General features: G+C 44.6%; 1 protein-coding gene across 1 annotated transcript; it reads left to right on the forward strand.

Annotated features, from left to right (window-relative positions):
* Window positions 1-1101: 1101 nt before the first annotated feature.
* prkx (protein kinase X-linked) lies at window positions 1102-15642 on the forward strand. Its single transcript, XM_074664647.1, has 8 exons — window positions 1102-1567; window positions 5364-5532; window positions 6403-6666; window positions 9758-9877; window positions 12319-12414; window positions 13223-13280; window positions 13571-13648; window positions 13742-15642. The coding sequence occupies exons 1-8, from the start codon at window positions 1420-1422 to the stop codon at window positions 13865-13867; spliced, it is 1059 nt and encodes a 352-aa protein (XP_074520748.1). The 5' UTR covers window positions 1102-1419; the 3' UTR covers window positions 13868-15642.
* Window positions 15643-17033: the final 1391 nt, after the last annotated feature.

Raw genomic sequence — 17033 nt, forward strand, 5'->3', positions numbered from 1 at the left:
TACAAATCCGTTGGACAGACAGGACTTCAAAGCGAGCGCTGCGACTGCACCTCGAGCCATATTTAAATTAATAAGTCCAAAGTAGTCACAGCATCCAGGCAGAGCTTCATTCCTCTGACTGTGAGAAGTGCTCTGATGGCTGCTGAGTCAGTGAGGACTATTTTAAGGCTCTGTTTGAGGCACACATGTCTTCAGTTTCCTCTTTCAGCCCCCGTCAACTCTTTAACCCTGGATCCAAGTATAGCCCAAACAGCATGACACAGCTGTTTGAAGGAACCCTTCACTCATGTGGGTGCTTGGGAGGAATTATAAAGTCAAAATGTGCTGGATGAGACAAGCTCAAAGATGCTCCAACAATATTTTTATCTTCAGTCAAGGTCAAATAACTTTGTACATCTATGAAATGCTTTAATACCCAAATGTGTTTAATATCCTACTCTCTGCTGGAGCTACTTGCTTACACGTGAACCAGACCACAATATTTTTTTTGCATAACTATTTATTCTTTATACAATTTGTGCAACTCCACTTTGTTGCAAAAAAAGACATTAATATGTTCAGGAAATGTTGGTGGTAACATGACTGGAAATAGGTTAGTTGTGATAACTCTTTGACCCACGGTTTGTAAGGAGAGAGTCAGTACATATGTTAAAAAAAAAAAAAAAAAAAAATGCACATCATAATTTACATTATTTATCAATGCCTAGTGGTATTCGTATTTTATCTTATTTATTTTATCTTATTTTTGTGCACACACCTGTCCTCACATCCTATTGGTTGAAGCTCCAGGACGGCTCCGTTCTCATTGGCTGCACCTTGTCAACATGCAGCTCCTGTTCTCTGCCATGTCAAGGTGCAAACAGCCGTTAACACTACACCGGAAGTACAAACGTTTAACTAGAAATGTATTTATTAGTCTTTCTTAAAATATTTTATATCAAATATCCCGTCCTTCAAAGCCTACTTATATATTTTGTAACACATATTGAGTCCTTTCGGTTTTAATTTTGGTGTTTGTTTTCCTCTGTTATTGCCGTAACGCTGTTTGTTTAGCTTACGTTGAAAGTCTCGACCGGAAGTGACTTCACGCTGATATTGTAGTTCTTCCTGGTTGATGTGGACACAGGGAAGAGCAGCGGGGTGAGGTCTGTTGTTGTGTCTGGGTGAATAATGTTGAAACCGGTCAAACTTTAGCGGGATTAAGGATGGAATACACCCAGCAGTTTATGTTTTGAGTCTCTTTTTTTTATTCCGGAAGTACATATTTTGTTCCGTCTTCTTCTCTTGTTTTCGGTTAATTCATACCTCCACAGCTGCGGTGCATCTCCTACTAGCCCACTATGGATTGTTAGCTGCTAGCGCTATGTCTGTGGTTATTTATGAGCCAAAATAGTCCCCAAATAGTCCCGTAAAGAAGACATGGCGTCCTCCAAAGCGAAGGTGGGAGTCCACAGTGAGACGAACTGTGTGAAAGAAAGTAAAACCAGCGGTAGCAGTGCAGCTGGAGAAACATCACCAAATAACCGGATATACTGTCTGGATGAGCTGGAGACCGTGGCCACAGTGGGTGAGTTGGAAAACATGACAGAAAATAAATCAGAGGTGATATTTTAGAAATGTGGGGACATAATAAAGATGGTGCTTTTTATAAATCATTGAGAATAGGCACTAGATATGTAAATTTTGTGTTGTTTTTCACCCCTGTGTTGCATTGTGGTATATTAATATGGGTAATTCTGTAACTTTATTGCATTAATAACTTCAGGTTTCATCAGGGGTGTTGTTAAGGATTTTGGGGCCCCTTTAACTCAGAATGTAGTGCAAGGATTAGTCTGATTTTGTGATATTAGCAGTCTTGTACTGTAATATCTGCAGTAATGTACAGGAGAGCAAAGGATTATGGGGCAAAATTTCACTAATGATATTGTAAATAAGGAAATACTTATACAGTAACTTACTCTAACATTCACAGCAGCCTTTTTACAGTGCATCTTTAATCCTTTAGTGGCGTCAATGTGTTAGATAAACCTGCAACAAGACAGAACACACAATCTGACCACATTACAAACATCACAGACAGACATATTGATAACAAACGTACGTTTATGTGCTATCTTATCATGCAGCTGAGCTTAAATCAGGATATCACTCTGTTATCAATATTGACCCAGTTCCACGCGACCTCCTTCAACCTTTATCATCTCATAGAGTGTAAACACCACAGCTCCATAAAGGTCAGTCCAGCACAAGCTGTTCAGTGTCCTTTAATTCATGGAAAAGAGAGCTTATCCTGATGCAAATGTTTGGGCAGCATCCTCAGAGAGTTTGTCACACGAACATGTAACACAGGATGCATCGACGTCATGAACTGCACTCGTGTTGCAATGATTTGAGATTTCGAAACATGTCGGAAACATCTCGTGACTCATTTTTTATGCTTTAGAAGTATGACAGCAGAGATTTGATGCGTTTAATCTCACAAAACATTCTTCTGTGAGAGAAACAGTGTTTTCACCAAGTTTGGGCAGTGAGTGTTTATTCAAACCTTAAATTTAGAGTTTCACCTCTGCAGAATTGAAACCACATAATAACCCTTGGAGCTAGGTTTGGTATATTTTCAGTTTCGTCCTCACACGGAGCGTGCAGGACAAACCCCAGCCTGTAGCAGTGACTAAGACGCAGAGGAAAGTCAGAAAGGTGTGTTTGCAGGTCGGTTGGCGAAGGCAGCATTCAGTGAACCTGACAGGTGAGGATGAGTCCCGCCTGCAGGGAGTCATCGCTTGAGTCATGGAGTTGCACAGGAAATACTCAGGGAGGAACTTTTTAACTGTGTGCTGAATATTTTTTTTCATCCTTTCAAATAAAAGTCACCTGCAGAAAAAAAACACATTAAAAACAACAACTGAAGACGAAATCTCAGTATTACTAAACGTGTAAACGTGAGTCTTTCTGTTCTTTCGGACTTTAATCAGCTTCTCCTGTAAAACAAACAGATTTTAGAAAATCATGCGAAAATCCGTCGTGATTTGCACGTAGACCTGCTCTGATAGTTTGTGTTGGTTCAGCTGAGCTAATATTTACTAAAAGGCTTTAAGGAGGGATTAATGATATCCGAACAGATTAATAAAACAACTAACAGAGAAAATCCAGCAGAGATTAAATTAAGAAGAGAGGAGCTGCAGAGAGGAGTGATGGAGGAGGAAAACTGTTTTACAGTTTTAAAAGAGCAAATATCAACAATCAGTCGTGGCAGAAAAGATGCAGGAGCTGTCACGCTTAGCTCAAAGCATGGAAGGGAAACCAAACGAGAGGGGTCTGGAGGTTGAAGAGAGGTCAAGGAGATTAGAGATTTAAGCCGTTTCCAGTCCACGCAGGTCAGAGCTTTTTTGATTAAACAACGCAATTTGCTTCTCTCTTTATGGAAGTCTTTCTGCAAAGCATGATGCCGTAAAAACATCATGGGAGTGATGGAAAACGATACAGAGTGACGACTCTGCAGCCCTCGAACCTTTCTCATTAATGGCGTCAGGCAGATTTAACATGCTTTGTGACTTACAGCCGTGTGATGTGCATTAATCTACACGCTGAAAGCCGGCCGCGAGGTGTGCTGCAGGAAGAACACAGAGTGCATAAAAATCCAATTTGCAGAGTTTTGTCTGATGGGAGGGATTTAGTGCAGAAAACAAATCAGCTAAAGCTCTTTATCTGCCTGCTGTTGTTTAATTGTCATTGAAATCAGGAGGGAACTCTCCTGTGCTGTTAGATTATTCCTCCTGACCCAGAGAGCACCACTCGAAGGCCCCCGTCCTGCCACGGCAGCTGCAGGACATCATATTCAGGGGTTCGGTGGACGGTCTCATTAAAGTTGCATCCTCACACAGCGAGAATTTGAAGACGAGCGCGGTGTTTGTTTGTTGTTCCCTCGTCCCAGAAAAGTGAGCAGGTGGAAGAGGAGACAGGATGACCCAGTTTTCTGAGCATCACTCTGAAAATCAACCGGCCATGTCTGGGTTCAGCCTCATTGTCCCGTCCTGGTTTCTGATGGCAGCTCAGGAAGCGCAGAAAGAAAACACACGGGTTATTTATACTGGTGATAAATGTCTGTTTTCAAAGTGGCACAATGCAGGCTTTGAGGAGGTGAAATGTTACACCTGTTTGGTGCAGATCGTTACCTGAGCTCTTTCTGTGCAAATAAAAGCCAGAATTCATGCAGCTCATCAGAAACTTGTATTCTGTTTCAAAAGCTGCAGGATGCACAGAGACATCCAGCCACACCGCTCAAAAACATCTTCAAAATATGTTTGCCTGAAGTTTCCCGACAAGGAGAGTTGAGCAGTTCACCTGCCAGCAGCGACAACAACCTGTTTCTCAGTTTCTATGGAAACACCACAAGTCCTGAGACAAAGGATTTTTGTTGGTAAAGAAAGCCGAAGAGTGAGACAGCCGGCATTTCATTAGGGAGTTTCAGCAGCTCAGTGTCTGACTCAGAGTGTCTGCTGTGTCTCATGTCATCATCAGGCATTAAATGTTTCCCTCAACGCCCATCAACAGGAGCAAAACACAGAAATGTTCCTGCACGGCTGGAAATCCTCTGCCCATTTTCTCCTCTTCTTAAAAGCTGAACTATTTCTTCCTGATCGCCAATTCTTCCTCATCTGCAGGCCGAAATCCTGAGCCGAGGCTGACATACTAACCCCTATCCCTCGTCTGCAGGGCTGAAAAAGCTGATAGTTAAACACAGAGAGCGCTTTTCTTGTCTGCAGTCAGCCCGCCTCAGGAGGACCAGACCGTTTCTCTCCTGCTGTTTAAAAGTGAAACTAAACCTTCACGTGGAGCCCTGCGGCGATCCGTTCATTTTGTTCCAATAAGCAACAGATAATTACAGCCTGTCATCGTTCAATCTGCGCCAAACAGGAGCCAACACATGAACACGCATCAATCATCCAGAACATTAAACCAGTGACAGGTGAAGATGGTGAAGTGGGTCATTTCGTTCCACCTGCCCAGTGCTGGTATGTGGATCAGACAGGAAGTGGAAATCCGCTCGTCGTCCTGTTTTAAATGGTTGAAAAGACTCATTGTGGAGAAAATCAGAACCTAAAAGCTGCTTCACAGAACTTCCTCATTCTGTTCACACTCGGCGCTCGCCAAGGACGAGCTCAGACTCGTGTTTGGCAGGAGGAACGCTTTGAGTGATGATTGCAGATCTGAGAGTTTTATTTCAGTTATATAACGAGAATCACGAGCAGTTGCAGATGCATTTCATGTCTTCATCGTCGTATATTTTCCAGATTGTTTGCCTGTGTGACGAGGATTTGTTGTTCTGCTGTGCACCCTCTGATTGTTTTTACCGCCCCCTGCAGGCACGGGGACATTTGGCAGAGTCTTCCTGGTGAAGGACAAGAAGAGCAGGAACTTTTTCGCCCTGAAGCAGATGAAAATCCCCGACGTGATCCGACTGAAGCAGGAGCAGCACGTCCACAACGAGAAGGAGGTGCTATCAGAGGTCAACCACCCCTTCCTCATACGACTGTGAGTACAACCCTCCACCTTCCATCTGAGTGAATATTCACTTTTTTTCGCTTCACTGTCTCCAAGAAAATGAAATCAATCGCAGGCTTATTCTGGAGGAATCTCCATAATATTTTAGATTTCCCTGCTGATCCAAATCCAATATAGTTCCAGGAGCAGGTTCTCACACCAGGAGACCCTGGATCACTCGCTCTGAGCTTATTCTGCTTTAATAAGAGGCTATATCTGTGTCTCCCAAGCTTAATCTTTACTTATCCCTGAGCAAATTACTTCCTGTTTACAAGTTTGGGAAACAATTTCCTTAAGCCTCCCGTTGAAGCTTCAGGGAAGATTCAGTCAGGATGTGATCTATTTTTAATATAACACGTGTAAAATTAGGAGCCTAAACCTTAAAGAGGCTGTGGGAAGCGATGCTCTCTGCAGCGTATCTTCAGATTGAGCTGCAGAGAAGAGGAAAGGCAAAAGGCTGTGTGTAGATAAAGCAGCTGTGGAGCACAGAGCCAGTAATCGTCTTTCTGGCCGGCAGCCAGCACTTATGGAAAACACTGGAGCCTCCTCCATCTTCATCAGTGACACAGTCTCTTGTTTTTATTCCTCTCGAGTGCCCTTACAGCTCAAATCGCTGCTGCACACGAATCCAGAGCCCAGCAGGAGATAAAAGGGTGTGAGAGTGATGCAGCTGCTTATTTTATCTGATTTCAACGAGTCATCGGACGCTACTTTCACACTTTAACCCTCTGCTAGGAAAAAGCTTTCAGACTGAGCCTGAGGATGTTTCTCTGTAGCCTCTTCAGCTGAGTGAGGGGTTCCTCAGGGTTCATACCCGGGTCCTTTGAAGTTTTGAAACTGACGTCGAGCTTTCTGTCTCAGGTTTTGGACGCACCATGACGAGCGCTTCCTCTACATGCTCATGGACTACGTGCCAGGCGGCGAGCTCTTCAGCTACCTGCGCAGCCGAGGGCGCTTCAGCAACGCCACCGGCCTCTTCTACACCTCAGAGATCGTCTGCGCCATCGAGTACCTGCACTCCAAAGAAATCGTGTACCGCGACCTGAAGCCCGAGAACATCCTGCTGGACGGGGAGGGACACATCCGCCTCACCGACTTCGGCTTCGCGAAGAAGCTCTCGGACAGGTAACAAAAACTTGGTCGGTGAAAGCAGAGTGATTTATGAAGACGTTAGACAAATCAAAGTGGCAGGGAGTGGACTGGAAGTGAGGAAAGAGATATAAAAAGAGCCGTAAAAATCAGTTAATAAATCTTCCGTGAACATGGAGTTTAAGAAGGGATTTAAGAGATGATATTGATTTTCAGTCTGAGCTCAGACAGCTCCGTCTGCACACACACACACACACACACACACGGCTGAATGAAAAGAAATGCGAGTTCTGCTTTGAATCCAGACATCACGTTGGCCTTTTCTTCTTACCTTCAAGAAGCAAGAAATAAGAAAAATGGAGACAGATGCCAGGAGTTCCTCAAAACGAGGCCTCATTATCTGATACTTTACACCTTTAATCACTTAATAATGTAAATAAAAGAGGCTCAAACAGAATTAAAGTCATGAAATTAATCAGAAGTTGAAGAAATAGTTAGTCAAACTCCATCACGTTGGAGAAATCAAGGCTGCTCTTGAACTACAGTGAAGCTAACACGCTTTTTGTTGCATTTCTGGGATGTTTTCCCTCCTCTGTCACATCCCTCTGCTGTGTGTGTGTGTGTGTGTGTGTGTGTGTGTGATGGCAGTCTCTGCTGGCAGCTCCTCTGTTTGATGTCTGATTGACTGTCAGCAGGAATGGAGCGTCTGAGCATCTGTCAGTGTTCGTCTGAGCTCGTACTGTTCCCTCACTCTCAGATTTATCCCGAGTGTGCACGGCGAGGATTTGGAAAAAAGTCCAGATTAAAGCGGAGGTTAAACTTTAAAGAAACACATCTCTGGTCGTCATCGTCTGGAGGTTGTGTGGCTTGACCTCCATGGAAACTTTAATGTCCAGAAAAAGATAGATTTAGCTCTGACTTTGTGAAACTGTGAGTGCGGTGCAGCTAAACCGCTCCATCTCCAGGTTTTCCACGACCTCGGGTCAGAGCGGCGTCACACTAATGAAGCGTTAGCTAAACAAATACTCTGAAAGCACACATTCCTGATGTGAATCCTACCTCCACAGTTTACTTTGCAATCATGGAGATGAAAGGTAAACACTCCTGTGACCTTTTAAGATTCCTGTCTGTGAGGATTACAAACCTTCTCTTTGGCGTTTGTTCAACTTTGAAGTCAATGCGGACAAACAGGATGTTTCACAGCGGGGCTGGATGTTTGCAGCGTGTCTGAAATGAGCTCCAAAACAGCTCTCTGAGGCTGGGATTGGGGTTGTGGGTCTTTTTCTTTTGGGGAAAGTAATCTAACAGTCTCACTTAGCAGCGTTTGGAGAGCTGTGCAGAGGTGTGAAGGTATTAAAGTCTCCTAAAAGCTCTCTGGCTCTGTGTGAGTGTGTGGCTGGACACATTAGTGTGGCAGCTGAAGTAGGACTCCCACAACTTTTCATCTTAAAGACTCCAAATCTGCAGAAACAGAAGCTCTCCTGTACATCCAGACGTCCTGTTCTGCTGGAGTCGCTGAAAATCCGACACACTCCTCTGGGACTTCACTCCGCTCTCTCCTCTATCGGTGCGTCTGAAGGACAAATCTGATGCTGTTGAGTGTGAATGAGCTGGAGGCCTCCCGGCGACCTCGGCAGAATTGCGACAGAGAAGCGCTGAAGACGTCTTCTTCTCTGCCGCGCTGTTTCCGTCTGACCCCCGCTGACATGTAAACATCATGGAGGAAGATTACATTTCCTCTCCGCGCAGATGGGGCTACATTTCTCTCTGATGTGACTCACTTACACAAATCGAGGGCAGCCGAATCGCCTCAGAGTCTGAGGACCAGCACCAGCTCTTTTTTATCTGCAGAGGATGCTGCCACAGCGCCCCCTGCTGGCTGAGACGATCACTTTAAATCTCCTTGTGATGACACACGACGCTCAGAACAGCAACAACTCCCCCTCTTGTTCCCCGTCCTCTCCCCTTTTCTCCCCCTCCTCATCGTCCTCCTCCAGGACCGACATCATTTCCATACAAATTACTGTCACCATAGCAACTGGCCGAAAGAGGTCATTACCCAGGTGATATCGGTGACAGACGACAACGAGGAGGAGACGCTGGCAACGGGCCAAGTGCTCTTCATCGGAGGACGAGTGGCTCCCGCAGAGAGGAGGAGAGTGAGCGGTTCACTTCCTGTTATCATTCATGCCCGTCCTGCGCCGCGTTTGCCCTCGTGACTCTCTGAGGACTCTTCCTCTTCTTCTTCTTCTTCTCTGTTATTCCATCAAAAAGGGAGCAGCTTTCAGAAAATGACTCAAGAATTGTTCCTCGGTCGTCTCTAATGTTTACATTCATGAAAAAGAAAAATCTGGAAAATGTGAGAGGAAAGATTGTGTTTCTGTTTGCAAACTGTCACTTAGATTTATTCACTTGGGTTTCTTCTTTGTCCGTTTCTTGTGATTTTTCATCTTTTTGTCATCTTTGCATTTGGAGTGGATCATTTGTTCGTCATGGACACCAAACTGGTTTTGTCTTCTGTGATATTTTTACTACTTTTGCTCCTGTGTTTGTCTGGAGATCCTACATGTAACCATGGCTGCATTGTTTACATGTGAAATCAGCTGTTAGCAGCCTGTAGCATGTCAGTGCTAACTGGTGCAAGGCCAGATGTTTCCCACAAGGTGAGGGATGACATGCTGGTTGTAGGAAGTGACGACATCCACCTGTCTGTCCATCCATCGTTATTGGGAACGTAAGATCTATCTCCAATAAGATGGACGAGCTAGCTGTGCTAACCCAGCAACAGAGGGAAGAGGCAGTGTAGCATCATGCTATTCACAGACATGGCTAACGGAGCATACACCAGACACTTGGGGATAAATAAAGTATTTTCTAGTCTATTCTGTTCTATAAGGAGGACTCTGGTGGGTCAGGTAACAGGTGTAGATCACTTTACATCAGGGCTTTTCTTCCTCGTGACACCAGAGTCTGTTTTCGCTCAGCGTATACTTTACATACATGGATGTTCACAGAGCGTGCGAATGCTATCAGGTGTCAAACAGCCGACAGGTTCAATAAAGTCTAGTGTTTAAAAAACACTTTATTTCCAAAAAAACTCAAATTATTCTCCTTTGTTTGTCTTCAGGACCTGGACTCTCTGCGGGACCCCCGAGTATTTGGCCCCTGAAGTCATCCAAAGTAAAGGTCACGGCCGAGCGGTGGACTGGTGGGCTCTGGGGATCCTGGTCTTTGAGATGCTGGCTGGGTGAGCACTGCAGAGAACACACACACACACACACACACACACACACTCACACACTCCACCATCCTACATCAGGCTGCAAACCTGCATTGCTTTTCATCATGTGATGCATTTGGAGTTGCTCACCACTAGGGGGCACTGTCCTCCACCAGAGCAGACAAACACGGTTGATTCAGAATATTCAGGAAGGATCTGAGAGTCTGACTGTGTGAGAGATCAGAGGAAGAATTTCTCACACACACACACACACACACACAGGTGAAAACTCCACACATGAATCTTTGAGCTCCACTGGAATAATGCGTCCTCTAACCTGCGCGGCGTTGATGCAATCCACAGTAAAAGTGTGCGCGCCGCAGCAGAAGAGGAGTTATTCAATTAATAGAGCCGCTGTGATTGTCTCCACGCGGGGAATCTTTCTCTTTGTGAGCTTATTGGATTCTGCAGAGCTGCGACAAATTAGCGAGTGAATGGGAAGCTTTGTTGTAGGCGAGAGACAATGACGTGGATCCCCTCTGGGAGGGTTTATTTATGCTAACGCTCGCCGTCATTCACAGTGAATAATAATCATGTGTGATTGGTATTCAGAGAAGGAGGCCTGAAGACGCAGATCGACTCAGGCTGATGTGAGTGTTTCAGAGACAACAGGTGGGAATCAATAACTCAGCAGGTGATTCATTAAAACAGCTGGGGAGATTATTAATGTGACTTTTTGGTTCGTACACGAGCTGTTCTTGAAGAAACCTGCTGAATTCAGCCGCGTGCATGAAGCTTTTCAAGCTTTTTCCGCTTCAAACTGCAGCTGGAAATAAGTTTGATGAAAGCTGAGCTGAAGCCAAAGCGAGTACTTCAGATGTGTCAGATTCTGCTTTCCTCCGTGAGGTAAATAAACCTGATCACGCTGATTTTCGGGGCTTTGATTGTCTGTTATTTCGCGGCTCCTTCGCCCGTAAAGGTCACCGCTCCGCCAGCTCGCTGCCTCTGCATCCATCTTTTTTATACGCTGCTACAAAAAGCCATGGATTTGAATTAGTGGAAGGAATGTGACCTTCTCCCAGCATTCACCGGGCTGACTTTGAAGTCCTGGCACAGAGAGGGAGCGACGTGTCCAGAGAGGAGGAGGAGCGGGGGGAACTACTGTACGACCCCCGACACAAAGAGCTCTCTTCATCTCCACTATTGTGTTCATCACATCCAAGAATGTAGCAGCTGCTTCTTAAAGTTAGATCATCCTCCTCTCGGGTGAAGTTGAGAAAACATTCAGGGAGGGGTCAGCGCCCCCTGAGGGGGAGGAAGAGGAGGAGGAGGAGCGCGAGCTCCATAATCCTCCCTCCAGGGCCAGATTTCTGCTCCTAATGGAAACCAATCCTCCTGTATATGAGCTGAAAATCTGCCTCCTGTATTTATTTTTACCCTCCAACCAGATCTCCTGCTGCAGCCGGTCCACTCCTCTGCAGCTCCGGGTCACTTTCATGCTAATAAACCAAAGAAGTGCATCAAAAACTTCCTTAAAAACTCTATTTGGTATTTTTTAATCAAAGCACCCTGATTCCCAAGCTCGATTTTCTGGATTGGCGCCTTAAAAAGAACCTCACCTCCTTCCTCTCCCGGCTCTCCGGTCTGTCCTCATCCGCCCCACCTGAGAAGGAGCGACAGCCTGATGATTAAAGATGGAGATCCTGAAGGAGAGCTCCGTCTTATTAAAGCAGTCTGTCACCCTGAAGTCCAGGAGCTGGAGGAGGTTAGAGAGAGATCACACAGCTTCGCTCGGGGACTCCTTCCTCTGACATCTGTGGGAACTTTGAAGTGAAACTCAGAAAGCAGGAGGAAATGCTCAAACCTGCAGCTTCATGAGTGACAGTGTTAGCGCTAAAGTGACAAAGTAACTACATTTAATTGTGTTTGAGCAGAGAGCTCTGTAACGTTCCTGTTATGGATTCAATTTTCTTCAGAGAAATCATAAATTCAGGAAACAGTTCCCTCACATCGTCCTCCCCCTCCAGCCTCACTGACCCACATTTTCCATCGATGACAGCAGTCTGTGGTGCTCCGCCAGCTCCCAGACGCCCCCGTCCCGCTGTCTCCTGCCTCTGGAGCTTTTCAGCGGGCAGGCCGAGCAGCGTGTGACAAACCGGTGCGATTATTCGCCTGTCTGCTCCGTGCGTAATGCGTTCAGAGGCCGGGCCCATTATGTAATTTGTGGGTAATGACTTGTCCAGGCCGGAGCGGGGAGAGGGGAGGACGGGAAGACTGGGAAAGCATTCAAGAGCGGGCGGATTGTGTGTGGTAGAAACACTAACAGTGGCACAACAAAGGCTGCTCTGTCTGCAGCACACACACACACACACACACACACACACACACTTTGCATGTACACTCTTACCTGCATCTTGCATCATCCTGTTTCTGCACACGCCTGAGATGACGTCTCTCTGCCTCCATAGGTACCCACCATTCTTTGACGACAATCCTTTCGGGATCTACCAGAAGATCCTGGCCGGAAGACTGGAATTCCCACGCCATCTGGATTTCTATGTCAAGTAAGCTGCAGACGCCGGGGCCACGCTCGAATTACACGAGTCTGAAATCTCTGAGGCCCAAAAACTGAATCCTGAACGTCTTTGCATGCTCTGCTTTTAAAACCTGAGTGTTTAAGAGAGGTGAGAGCACCCTCTCCTCGCCGTGAAAACACACCGTGTCTCAGGGAGGAGGAGGATGCCGTGTGTAGGATGTGGAAAAATCACAGTTAGGCTGCAAACATCAGAACAGAAAGCAGATGTCGAGCATGGCGTCGGTTAACACTCCTCGTGTTTCAGTGACATCTCACCTCCTCTTTGTCTTCAAACGTCCGCGTACGAGGGTCTTTAAGTGCGTTAACACGGGGACAACGAGCTCCCTGCGGCTAATGACACACCCGGCTGATTCGGACCACTCACAGAGCAGCTGGAGGGCGCAGGAATGTGCCAGATTACAGGCCGAGCCGGGCGTGAGTGCAGCACACATCCTCACACTCTGAGCCATCCATCTTAACGCCAGCAGACAGACAGGTCTTTAATATTCTGACCATTTATATCACTCACGCCGCACACACTCATAAATCAGGCGGGGATGAGTCCCAGCGTGACCCGGTGGTCGTAAAATTAGTGACGGATTTGTGTTAACATGGTCGTCACCTGACCTTACGAACTCAACACGACCTCTGCGTCCTCCTTAGTGAGCTGGGAATCCTCCGTAGACGCCCTGAGGTGAGTTAAATCCCCCTGGGTGTTACGAAATGTCACAAGAAGAAGAAATATTTTTGTTTTTTTGACACTTCTGGATGCTCTAACACTTTCTCTGTTCCCCCAGAGACCTCATCAAGAAGTTTCTGGTCATCGACCGAGCCAGACGGCTGGGCAACATGAAGGTGAGTTGGTTAGACTCTCCGTCTCCCTGCACACATGGCACCTCATACCTTCAGAAGGTGGTTTGACGTCACCAGACTGAGGGAAAGAGAGCTCCACATGGATCCAATTAGTCCCGTTTAACAGGAGCGTGTTGTTGTGGAGCAGGACGTTTGCCTGCGCGCTTCTGTTTGGAATATGTCTGACTCGTAAACTAAATATTATTAGCTGATAGTAAAAGCAGAAAGATCCAGTTGTTTTTACAGTCAGGGGGAAGCTGTTTGGGAAATTAATGAATGTTGTCGTTTTGCAGAACGGAGCAGACGACGTGAAGAAGCATCGATGGTTCAAGACGATCGACTGGGACGCCGTTCCTCTGAGGAAGCTGAAGGTGAAACTTCAGATATTAAACAACAAAACTTTTAATTTCACTAAACCAAACAGGTTTTTCTAACTCTGGAACAAACACTTCCTGTCTCCACAGCCTCCCATCCTTCCCAAAGTCTCCCACGAAGGCGACACCTCCAACTTCGACGTGTACCCTGACGAGGACTGGAAGAAAGACCCTCCTGTGCCTCAGAAGGATTTAGAGATCTTCAAGAACTTCTGATCCCCCTCCTCTTATTTATTATCAGAGTAATCCTCAGAATCAACGTATCCAGAAGTTTCAGGAGTGAGTCTCGCGGAGGTCTCATTTTATCCGTCGTAACGCCACCTCCCGCTCAGAGACAAACTCACTGATAGACTCTGTGACGTGTATCACACCACAGTTTGCTTTTTATACTTTATTTATGTGACTGGAGTCGCTGTTTTTTGTTTTTTATCATTCTCTGAGCCTGCTCATATGCAAAAAAAGACTGTTACTCTGTCGATCAAGGAGAAAAGAATCAGGTCTTTTTTTGATATCTTCATGTTTGAATCTTTTATCTGTTTTTAAAGATGTTCACGCGGTCATATTTAACGTGACTCCACACTGGTGCTCTCAGCTGGCCAGTACTTTAAATGACTGATGTGCAGCTTTCGGCTCTTTATACCACGAGTCGGCTGCTTTGTGTGAAATGTGTGACCAGTAGCACTTGTAAAAAGGTGCCTTACATCACCGTCGGATGGGCATAACGTCGCAGAGTTACAGAGAGATCACTTGAAACGTCAGCGCTTCCCGCAGGACGAAGAGGACGGGACTCTGCGGAGAGCTGAATGTCTTCACTGTACACTCTTCTTCTTCTTCTTCTTCTTCCAGCTCTACCGCTTCCTCTCTGCAGCCTCCTCACAGACTCTAAATCTCCTACATCCCAAAAAACACTCCTCCAGGGATTAAAGCGGACTAAATGAAGCAGGTTTTCAACAATCTTCAAGCTGCGTTAACGTTGACGGAGTCCTGAGCCGGTTTCAGCCATAAACAAGCTGCAGACGAGAATCCATCAGCTTCAGCTCATCACATGTTGTTGTTGTTTCTGGGACAATTATGGCCTTTAAAATAAACTGTCATGATTTTGTTTCCTGCTGTTGAACTCCACCGTGGTTTTGTAATCCTCCTCATGTTTGTCTCCTTGCACAATCCCTGCGTCACGACCCTCGCTTTGTGTATCTTTCACACGGTGCTGATGTTGGTTCAGTTTTCCACCCACAGTTTTGAGGACATCTCATCGTCCGTTGCCTTTTTTTTCTTGTTGCATCCTTCATGTTGTTTTGACACGGCGCTGACATCCTCCTGTTGTCCGCAGCGTCTCGTTACCTCCGTGTTTGTGTGTGTGTGTGTGTTGTTGTTGCGTGACTCTTCAGGAGTAAACACTTGAAGCAGCAGAGTGTGTTTGTGTGTGTCTTCTCTCAACAATGCAGAGCTCGGTTTGTTGGATGTTTAGCTGGACCTGAGCCTCGTTTTTCAGTGTTTTCATCCGTCTGCTGCCAAACTCGCCCACATCCACCAACAAACAGGAAGTTGAGCTGGTTAGTTTTCCTGATCTCTCAGAGCAGCCGGTCAGCACTGAAACACACAACAGTCCGAGGAAGAATGAACATTTTTACTGATGTTTCTGTTATTTATTGATATTAAGGCTTATATCTGTGATAATATAAAGGAATAATATCTACATGTCTCATGGACTTGTGTAAAATGCTTCAACTCACATATCTGCAAAAAAACAACCTCTCATTGATTTGTAACCTCACTTCCTGTATCATCTGTACTCTTTTCATGCTGTACGAAAGCTTCTTCACGTCTTCCCTGATTCTACGCTTCCTCATCATCTGCCTTTCAACTATTCCTCCTTTGATTTTTACCCATAATGCCTTTGACCATCCAGTATATCTCCCTTTATAAACTGAATAATGGAACTTAAAGCAATGTCATGTTTGTATGAACTCTTCTCGTGGAAGTAAAAAGAAAAACATGCTCTCTTCTTCTTCTTCTCTGGTCCTGTCTCGTCTTTTCCTGTGCTCTGCTTTTCTTTCTTTTAAAGTATCATTAGTGTTGTTTTTTTCTCCCATAATCCTTTGCTGTTTACAGTAATATACCAAAAAGTAAAATTTTTATTTGAGCGTATTTTTGAATTTTCAATATTTTTTGAAAGTTGGGAAAATTTTTCCAATTATTTTTTTTTCCTAAAAGTTTTGGGGAAAAAAATTAGAATAACTGAAAAAAAATTGTAAATTTTTGACATTTCAGTATTTTTTTTTTTTTTTTCAAATTTCTGAAATCTCAAAAATTTACCAAAAAGACCTCCCCAGGTAAGCTCCTTTTGTAAATGATTTTTCTTTTCTTTTCTTTCTTTAAAATTTTATTTTAGCAAATTTATAAAATTTCAATATTTTTTGAAAGCCGGGAAAATTTTTGCAATTTTTTTTTTTTTCTAAAAAAAGTTTGGGGGAAAAAAATAAAAATTACTCAAAAAAATTTAAATTTTAGGACATTGTTGGCATTTCAGTCTTTTCTAAATTATTTAAAAAAATTTGAAATCTTAAAAAATAGAACTTTAAGAAAATATAAATTACATTTTCTTTTAATTTTTTTCAAATTTCTTGAAATATCCACAAAAAGAAAAGGGAATTTGTGTAAAATTTCTGCAAATTTATCAAAAATATTAAACTAAGAGATCATTATCACAATTTTATACTTTTTTTTAAAATCTTGTTTTGATCATTTTTTACTAGGTTTTCCCTGTGTTAAAAAGTTTATACACTTTATAGCTTTCATTGCTTACACAAAGTTGATTTTGTGGCTTAGAAAAAATCAACACTTCATTATCGGAGTGTGACACAGTCATGATGGATTCCTGAGGACTTATTTTCCTTCATTAAAGTCAGACTCAGGGAGACTCTGGAGCCTGATTACGTCCTCTTTCTGACCACAGATGAATCTGGGAAACCCTGAGTAATCCACAACCCCTGCACTGCACTCCCTCCTCCTGCCATGTGAGGGCGTCTGATTCTCGATCTCTTTAACGAGTGTTTGGTGATAATTAAACCGTGTCTGTGGTTCCACCGCCTCCTCAGGAACCCTGACGCTGCGTTTTCCAGCAGAGGTGCGACTGTGTTCCCTACAGCTTCCCTCGTCTGCTGCTCCTTAACTCTAATCAGGTTATAATCCTGTTTAACCTGGATTACAGCTGATTCATGAGCTCTCATTTCCTCTCTGTGTCTGTGAAATGTGAAGGGGGGTCTCTGCTTTCAGAGGAGACCTGACTCAGGGTTTGGTCTCTTAAAGTCTCGCTGTTGCGACACCGTGGAGGTTTGGGAACGTGGCGATCTAATGGTGAGATAATGAAAGTCGTATGAAG

The sequence above is a fragment of the Halichoeres trimaculatus genome, unplaced genomic scaffold, assembly GCF_033239565.1.
Source record: "Halichoeres trimaculatus isolate MK-OKI-2021-1 unplaced genomic scaffold, fHalTri1.1 fHalTri1_scaffold_24, whole genome shotgun sequence".
Classification (NCBI taxonomy): domain Eukaryota; kingdom Metazoa; phylum Chordata; class Actinopteri; order Labriformes; family Labridae; genus Halichoeres; species Halichoeres trimaculatus.